Here is a 9341-nt window from a genome sequence, read left to right as displayed (position 1 = left end):
GGCCCAATATTTATGGACATAACTGTTTATCACTCATGGTAATTCTGCTTCATGTCACCTGTCTTATCCATGGTTTTTTTTTTCTATACTATGTTGTTGCATAAATATGGGATTCTTCAGAATTTCTTTTAGTCTTTGCTTGATGAAGAGGCCCGAGTAGTCTCGAAAGCTTGCAATTTGTTACCATCTTTTCAGTTAGCCATTAAAAGGTATCAACCACTGAGGACTCTCAATTCTAAATAGTTTTTGTGAAGCGATTGGTCTTATAGGGGCCGACTAATTATATACGAGCATCATGTAAGATGAAAACGCAAATAAAACTAGTTAGGCTATGTTCACACTTTGCAGATTCCACTGCGGATTTTTCAGCAGCAGAATTACAAAATCCGCAGTGAAAACCTGTCGCGGTTTTTACTGCGGATTTATCGCGTTTTTAACTGCGGTTTCTTCTGCGGATTTTCATCTGCAGTTTTCTATTGGAGCAGGTGAAAATCCGCAGAAAAGAAGTGACATGCTGCGGAATGTAATCCGCAGCGTTTCCGCGCGGTTTTTTCCGCAGCATGTGCACTGCGTTTTTTGTTTCCCATAGGTTTACATTGTTCTGTAAACTCATGGGAAACTGCTGCGGATCCGCAGCGGTCAAATCCGCTACGGATCCGCAGCAAAATCCGCAAAGTGTGAATATAGCCTTAAAGTTTCACATTGCTTTCTCCATATAAAACGTTATTGATACAGACGGTAATACAGAAGTGCGAAGAATCCCGGGTACATAATCTGCACCTGGGAAAGCAGTGAGGCTCATCTTGAGGATGTCACCCAGCTTTCCAAGTGCCCTGAACACAACAGTGCGTAATTATGTAGGAACACGCCCTCCGGGTGACCCCACACGTCAGTCAGGCCGAGATCGGCGACTGCACTGACTGCAGCACTACATACTACTGAGAGACTTATTAGGAGTGGGCGTGGCGACAAATGACGTCACGGTCCGTTGTACGTCTTAACCCCGCCCATGATGATGACGCATCATCTACGCGCCGGAAATACCCTCCTCCTCTTGAAGTAGTAGGCGGGAACTAGTGGAGACGTCCGGCTCCTGCTGTGATGAGCGGCGTCTGTGACAGGCAGGTGCAGACATGGCGGGGGACTGGCGGGAGAGCTGTAGGTGTGTGTACCAGTGGGGGAGAGGTGGGGTCAGTTACTGTGGGGGTCTCTGTCCTGTCACACTACAGATCCCAGCATGCCCTGACGACGTGTGGCTATCAGAGCATGCTGGGAGTTGTAGTTTCCAGCAGAAAAGTCACAGAAAACACAACAAAAATAAACGCAGCAGAATTGTCCGTCGTGTGTAAACGGCTCATTAACCTCTTGCTGACCGGGAGTCTTTGATTTTTTTTTTAATTTCCTTTTTTGTGTTTTTGTTCTTAAATACAAGAGCCACTTTTTATCCTTCCCAGTTTTCGTACGAGGACTAAACGATGTCATTTATACTAAAAAATGAGGAAAAAATAAAAAAAGTGTGATAAAATAATGAAAAAAAAAATGTAATTCTGACATTGTTCTTCCAGTTCTGTTTTTATGACTTTCATTATGCGATAAACATGTCCCGGAAGCAGGATTCTAAACATGATGAAATACAGTGTATGTTTTCTGATAACAATGTTCTCTCCCCCATGAATGAAGCTGTGTTATTATTTATTATTATTATAGCGCCATTTATTCCATGGCGCTTTACATGTGAGGAGGGGTATACATAATAAAAACAGGTACAATAATCTTAAACAATACAAGTCATAACCGGTACATGAGGAGAGAGGACCCTGCCCGCGAGGGCTCACAATCAACAAGGGATGGGTGAGGATACAGTAGGTGAGGGGAGCTGTATGGCGGCTTGCTTTGAGTGCTGAGCTGTAGTTTTTATCGGAATTATTTTGGGGTAGATAAGATGTTTTGCACGCCTTTTATTGTATTTTCTGTGGACGCGTGGTGATCAAAAAATGTCTATTCTGGCTTTTTTTTTTTAATAAAACTTTTTGTTGTTACATTTAACTTTTTTTTTATGCCTCTGAAAGGACTTGAACCTTGAATTGTTTGATCTGAAATGTACTGATCCGCGCCGTAAAGCCATCAGCCAAGACTTGATGTAAAACAGATGGCTTTATAGCGTTTAGCGGCTACAGATCTGGGCATATGTGCATGTACCAGTGCTCATTCAGGGGCAGCGGGTGATGTAGGGGAATCCTCTGCTTTTGGTTGTTTGGCCATGAAAGGGAATAGGTCATCAGAAATTGATATATTATTTAAATCATGTTTTGTTTTTTTTTTTTAATATATTTTTAGCAATATAATTTTAATCCAGAGGAAGGCAAAAACCCAATTAGGCAGATGGTAATTGCCCCATATTAGGGAAGAGCCAGACGGCCGTATATAAAGCTGACGGAGATCAGAACTTTGTACACGGACTGGCCGCGACTCTCTTGATCAGCGTAATTTATTTCTATGCAGCTGTCACGCTTGGGTCAGGAGACCCGCCGACTGGTCTGTGCACCGCGATTCAAACTCGGTCCGATTTATATGGGCGTCGGACTGTGTCCTTGGTGGCAAAATTCCCCTACTCACATTAGTTGCATGGATCATCATCCCATCACCCCGAACTTGGAATCTTATATGAATCATCAATGCATCCAGGCCTCCTTGTACTTGTTTAGTGAATTAACCATTGGAACATCATATTCCATAATCTAACTGTTCTTACAGTAATGTCTTTTCCTTATCACAGTCTGCATTAAAGATAAAAAAAAAATAATAATCTAGCAATTTTCTTATTTGCAAATAAACCTTTTTTTTTTTCTAAAGACTTCAGGGCCTGATTTATGAAGGTGTTTTCACTAAAATTCTGGCATAGAACACCTTGAACTGTCAAAATATTTTGTGCAACAGGTTGCATAAAAAAAGTATGCCCTTTGGTGTTTGTATAATCTTTTTAATCATCTCTACTAGTTATGAGTGAATATACTCGTTACTCGAGATTTCTCGAGCACGCTCGGGGGTCCTCCGAGTATTTGTAAGTTCTCTGAGATTTAGTTTTCAGTGCCGCAGCTGAATGATTTACATCTGCTAGCTTTATTACATGTGGGGATTCCCTAGCAACCAGGCAACCCCCACATGTACTTATGCTGGCTAACAGATGTAAATCACTCAGCTGCGGCGAAGAAAATGAAATCTCCGAGTACTTACAAATACTCGGAGCACCCCTGAGCGTGCTCGAGAAATCTCGAGTAACGACTATATTCCCTCATCACTAATCTCTACCAAAGTGAGAAGAGCTAGGATGGGGTACGGCTAAGGCCGCCCAACAAATTAGTCCAAAGTTGCGGCATAACTTACTCCAGAAATGTTCTACTCTCTAACTGGAGTAATGTATCTGATGAAGGCTCACACCAGTTGTAAGAGGCACCTAATTAATTAAGAGGTGTGCACATCTTAATGTATTAGGCACTTCTTACTCCTGTATTGTCATTTTTAAGACTGTACACAAAGCCAGTCTTAATGAATCAGGCCCTAATTGCCTTTTGTTTTTATGAAACAATGCACTTATATTAGCAGCAATGGTCAGACTCTGACCCTATCTTTTGTATTGAAGTATCTAATGAGTGTGTGCAAATGTCATTGTAAAGGGAAGAGGGCACTGTGACATCGCCCATTGTGATAGGTGGATCCTGTGTTATCAGCTTTGTATAGAGGTGTTACTTGTCATTGATGATAATGAACCTGCTGAAAACTCTTTCAATATGGAGATGCAATACACTCGCCTGATTGTGGCCTTTATGGGTAGAAGAGTAATTTTTTTTTCCTCTTTGCTAGAATGAAGATCGTAAGCTGGAATATTAACGGTATTCGAGCAACTCGTGTAGGACTAAAAGAAATTTTGGACTCGTTAGACGCCGACATCATCTGTCTTCAGGAAACTAAAGTCACTAGTAAGTGTTCTCGTCCTCGGCGTAGAATCAAGAATAGGGTCTCTCGTTGCCAGATTCTGTAGTTGACCACCATCATTTTCTTCATTAAAAACTCCTTATTTTTTTATCATATTTCCTGTACAATTATCTAAGCTGCTCATGACAACGCTGCTCGGTAGTTTTAAAAAGCAAGTGGGGGCGGATGGGTGATTTGTCTTTGCATTTATACCAGCAGATAGGTGTAGGCAAAAAAAAGTTGCTATTTTTTTGTGCAAACAGTATTTTTTTTTCAGTGATGCACTTGCCTCACACTTTTTTAAAAGTTGATATAGAATTTTGGCATATATATTATGGCATAAGTCTATACCTGTTAATAGCTGGTGTATTTTCCATTTTTGGCTCAGAGTTGCCAAATTGATAAATTTCACTCTCCTTACTCCAGTGGGATTTATCTTCACCGCTGCCGTATGGAAAAGCAGCCTTCATATATATTCTCTGCTCTCAGTAGTTGCTGTAGGCAGAATGTTGGCACTTTGAGATCAGAAACTGACCATTTCTATCATCTTCTGTATATAGGAGACTTGCTGGAGGAGCCTGTCGCTATCGTAGAGGGGTATAATTCCTACTTCAGTTTCAGCCGTGTGAGAAGTGGATACTCTGGTAAGTGGTAGTTCACATTTGAGGTATATCGCCATAGGTTTTGCAGTGATTTCTGTAAACCCAGCCTAAGTAACGGGTTCTGTTACTATTGAAAGTGTATGTGGGGTAACAGAGGAGAAGGAGGACTACTGTGTGGGTTAGTGAGTACTAGAAAAATGGAGGGAATCCCGGATTGTCTACTGGGGATTTGGGAGGGGGCCAGCCTTGACTACTAGGCAAAATGTACCTATTCCATCTCATCAATAGGTTTGAATGGGTTTCATTATTGTCATTGTCACATAGTAAATAGTTCTCTGTTGTGTAGGAGTTGCTACATTCTGTAAAAGCAGCACAACCCCTCTGGCTGCAGAGGAGGGACTCGGTGGGAGACTGACTGGTCAGAAAGGGTCTATCGGCTGCTATGGTGACACAGAAGAGTTCTCTGAAGAGGAGCTGCTGTCTCTGGACCAGGAGGGGAGAGCGGTGATCACACAGCACAAGATTCTGTAAGTTCACAGCGGGAAAGGGTCATTCCCGTCATTAAAACGTATAGCCGAACCAGTAGATAGGTAATATCTTGTAGCTCTGTGGAGGTCTGACTGCTTGGACCCTCATTGATTCTGACAACGGGGCTCTGAGATGCTTCAGTAGATGGAACGGTTGTTGTGTACATGCAACACTGCTCCATTCATTCTCTACGGCACAGCCAGAAAAAGCCGAACATTGCACTCTTATGTCTTTGTGTCACCTTGTGCTTGACTCCAAATAATCCACTAGTTATCACCAATCCTTTGGATATCTTTTGGATAGAAGATATCTTTTAGTGATGCAAATAACCCTTTAAGGGTTATGCATTGCCTCTTTCTGATCGAACATCAGACGTGGACAGTGTGGACAGTTCCCATGGCTGAGCAGGTATTGTTCATATGTTCATTTGATCAGAATAGGACATAGTTTCAGACCATTAGCTTGGCAGCTACTTTGCCCATTGTGCAGCAGACGTCAGATTGGGCAGAGGAAATAGATGCCACATAACCCTATATAGCCCTATAATAACCATAGATAAAGTAGTAATTTGGATTATATTTACATGGAGAAAATGAGTGTTAAATATTGTGCATTAGATTTTACTACTAAGCACAGCTATTCCCAGAATAGATGATAACTGTCTGATTTGTGGGCCCCCCACAATCTCTAGATGAAGATGTCCTTTCCTGGAGCAAGGAGTGTGAATGGGGCTGTGGTGGATTTTACTTGCTGCGTCTCCATTCAAACCTATTGAAATGTACATAACAACCAGACCAGAATCCATAATGGTAGATTTGTGCTGTAAAGGATAAGCATGTTGTCAATTCTATCTTCCAGCACAGCGGACAATAAGGAGGACACCCTGACTGTCATCAATGTTTACTGCCCAAGAGCAGACCCGGAGAAGCCTGAACGCAAGACCTACAAGCTGCGCTTTTACCGTTTGCTTCAGATCCGGGCAGAAACTATTCTGAAAAATAGAGGGTAAGTCTTCAGTCTAGAGGATAAGGCCTATGTAATTTACACAGGTATCACAAAGGAACTCTCTGTTGTTTCAGCCATGTGATTATACTGGGTGATGTGAATACGTCTCATAAACCCCTTGACCACTGTGATCCAACCGATTTGGTAAGTGTAAGAACATCTTTGAAGACTTCTCATTAGTTAGAAGTAATATAAAGTTTAATATAAATGTGAAGCTGTGTCTAGAACTACAGCTCAAGTATATTCACTTAAAAGGGTGTCCTTTCTCATACGTTGATGGCCTGTCCACAGGATATGACATAAATGTTTAGTGGATGCAGGACCCCATCATAATCTGCTGTCAGTGGAGAGTACCATACAAATGATGGGTGTTCCTGACACCTCTCCATTGATAGCAGCACACATTAGAGATCTGTTCTTTAGAAAGATGCAGGTGCCATTGGGAAAATACACTTTTTTGCTAAAAATATGAGATGGGAACATTTCTTAAGTATTAAATGTGTTCATACATATAGAGGCCAGCAGCTTTCTGGTTGCCGTAAGACGGCCCAGTTGCTCTGATGGTAGTCAGATATTTCTGTGGCACACTCCTATCAATTAAATATTGTTGTCTTTCACTTTTGTTTTTCCTTAGTCACCATTTTCTGCTCCGATCTATGCTTCTACAGTGCGGCCTTGTGTTGCACAAAGTTACAGCATTCATATAAAACTTAAAGGAGTTTTATTAAGAGATTCCACCTGTGCCCTTAATGGTCATTTCTTACATGATGTTGATTTCTCTGATGGTTTTCATCACTGCCTTTTGGTTGATACCACCCTCTTTGTAGTCCATCCATAGGTGTGGGCAGAGATATATTTACACCTCTTGCAGCCCCCCATGCACATGTCTTAGATTGTAGTGCTGGAAGACCAGGAGCTCCTGCATTTTTAAAAAGCAAATAGGGAATGATGTGTGACCTTCAGGGTTTGGCCACATTACGGGTGATGTCTTTAGGAATCCAGGAATATGGCAGAGCGAGAGCTAGTTTGGCAACAAACTCTGTACAATACATCCTGCTGATCTTATTTCCAGACATATAAAGAAGTTTTGCTTTATATAAATTGAAATCCAGGTTTTATTTGCATTTTTTGCGTTCACATCTAAATTGTAGGAAGTGTTTGAGGAGAACCCAGGACGTCAGTGGTTGAACCAGTTCCTCGTTAACCCTGACGATAAAACAGAAGATTCGTGTGAACCGAGCAGCAGGCAATTTCTTGACAGCTTCCGATACTTCCACCCGACTCAGAAGAATGCATTTACATGCTGGTGCTCTGCCTCGGGTGCTCGGCAGACCAACTATGGCACTCGCATAGACTATATTCTGGGCAACAGGAAACTGGTGGAAGCTGAGTTTTTGGATTCCATGATTATGCCAGAGGTTGAAGGATCTGACCATTGTCCAGTTAAGGCACTGATGAGATGTGGGCCATTAGCAGCTGACAAATGCCCGTCGCTATGCACCAAATACCTCCCAGAATTTGCTGGTCGGCAGCAGAAACTCTCTCAGTTTCTTGTTAAAAAGAACAAAACTCTTGAAATTCTTGCTGATGAAGCCAAGGTGCTGTCAACTTCTCAGTCCTCAACTGAGGGCTCAGAAAAAAGTTCTGCCCGCAAGAGGACAACTGAGGAGGTTAGTACAAATAATGGTAAGAAAGTCAAACCGGTCTCCAAAGGCGGACAGGGCAATCTGCTCGGCTTCTTCAAACCTGTGATCTCCAAGCCAACAACTTCGGTTGACGTCCGGAATACTCCTGCGTCTGAGGCTCAGAACATGAAGGTGACGGCACAATGTGCTCCGACCTCTGGAACGCAAAATGGAAACCAACAGCAAAGTGCCTTCTGGAAGACCCTTCTAAAAGGACCACCTCCCCCACCCACTTGTAAGGGACACGGAGAGCCTTGTGTCTTGCGAACGGTGAAGAAGGCCGGTCCTAACTGCGGCCGACAGTTTTATGTCTGTGCACGGCCTGAAGGCCACTCTTCCAACCCACAGGCGCGATGCAACTTTTTTCTGTGGGTCAACAAAAAATCTGGCGCAGACGTATGATCACTACATTATGGATGTGCTCTGCATTCAGAGCAGATGACTCCTCACTTTATTAAGTGGGGTTGACCAGGATTAGAAAAACGTGGATTATGTCATGTTTTGCAGCTCAGCTCCATCAAGGTGAATAGGGCTAAGCTGCAATATCAGATAAAACCTGCTGACACGTGTGGTGCAATGTTTTCTTACAAAAAAAGCTGCCATGTTCTTTTAAATTTTTGCATTTGCTATAGCATACAATATGGCGCTATGGCTGTCATGCTGATTGACAGCCGACTTCCCACGGTTAGGCTGCATGGAGGCGGCTGTCAATCAGCATGACGTCAGTCACTCCTCTGCAGAACAGAGCGGAAGAGAAGCTGCTGATCTGGCTATGTGACATCATCAGAAGTGAAAGAATCGCCGGCAGGAATAGTCAGTGAACGCTCCATGCCTGCTCAGATCTATATAAAAAATGAATACAGTCCTGGATAACTAATTTAATTCAACTGCTTGAATCTGGTGCTACGATTGATTCTTAATGTCACAGAAGGGGTATGCTGATAAATATTCATCTTTGGACTTGAGCAGAGTATAGACCACTACAGATTTCCAGAATAAGGGTCTGTAAAGCGCCAGATCCCTCTTGGAACCACGAAACAACCTATTAAACCGCTCCAAAGATAAAAGCTCATACTGCCATTGCATAGATAAGTTGCCCTGTCTCTACCCACGATCTTCTGCTCGCTGACACATTAGATGATGATTTTTTAGGTGTCAATTTGTCCTTCAGAAGCAACCTTTTAAGCCAAAGCACTTAGTCAAAGTCCCTCATTATAAAGTTATATTTTTTTAATATTTTAAAAAAATTGAAAACTTTTTTGAACTTGTTCCAGTAATAAAATATCTACAAGAAGTTGTGGTTTATTGACCCCTTTCCATTGCAGTCAGGCTTGAACCTTCATGACATCCCCATTTTTTATTTTTTTTATTTTAAGGTGTAATTTTACATGGTATTAACTTCTTTATATGCCAGTGAATCTTGAGATATTTCGTGACACATTGCACTTTGATAGTGGTAAATTCAAATTGATACATTTATATCTGAAATGTGCCAAATGCGTAAAATATTTTTAAACCTTGAATTTTTATGCACTGAAAACAGTTCGCC

The 9341-nt window shown here is 42.0% G+C and overlaps 1 protein-coding gene across 3 annotated transcripts; it reads left to right on the top strand.

Moving 5' to 3' along the window:
- Positions 1-992: 992 nt before the first annotated feature.
- Positions 993-9086, top strand: APEX2 (apurinic/apyrimidinic endodeoxyribonuclease 2). 3 transcript variants are annotated; one of them, XM_069748345.1, is made up of 7 exons: positions 993-1162; positions 3862-3977; positions 4533-4616; positions 4921-5101; positions 5961-6107; positions 6182-6251; positions 7259-9086. In XM_069748345.1, the coding sequence occupies exons 1-7, from the start codon at positions 1134-1136 to the stop codon at positions 8192-8194; spliced, it is 1563 nt and encodes a 520-aa protein (XP_069604446.1). In that variant the 5' UTR covers positions 993-1133; the 3' UTR covers positions 8195-9086. The 3 variants fall into 3 exon arrangements, with proteins under 3 accessions (XP_069604446.1, XP_069604447.1, XP_069604448.1); XM_069748346.1 differs by having other exon boundaries at positions 1060-1121; XM_069748347.1 differs by having other exon boundaries at positions 1065-1125.
- The last annotated feature ends 255 nt before the right edge of the window (positions 9087-9341 follow it).

This window comes from Ranitomeya imitator, chromosome 2 (genome assembly GCF_032444005.1).
Source record: "Ranitomeya imitator isolate aRanImi1 chromosome 2, aRanImi1.pri, whole genome shotgun sequence".
Lineage (NCBI taxonomy): Eukaryota > Metazoa > Chordata > Amphibia > Anura > Dendrobatidae > Ranitomeya > Ranitomeya imitator.
Note: the sequence above shows the minus strand (reverse complement) of the source record. Positions and strands in the feature narration are given on the sequence as shown.

What these genes read in the sequence shown, in the direction of transcription:
- APEX2 (XM_069748345.1), top strand. Translation starts at nt 1,134, where the DNA reads ATGGCGGGGGACTGGCGGGAGAGCTGTAG. An exon ending in GACTGGCGGGAGAGCTGTAG is followed by an intron (nt 1,163 to 3,861) that starts GTGTGTGTACCA and finishes CCTCTTTGCTAG; the next exon opens with AATGAAGATCGTAAGCTGGA. An exon ending in ATCACACAGCACAAGATTCT is followed by an intron (nt 5,102 to 5,960) that starts GTAAGTTCACAG and finishes TCTATCTTCCAG; the next exon opens with CACAGCGGACAATAAGGAGG.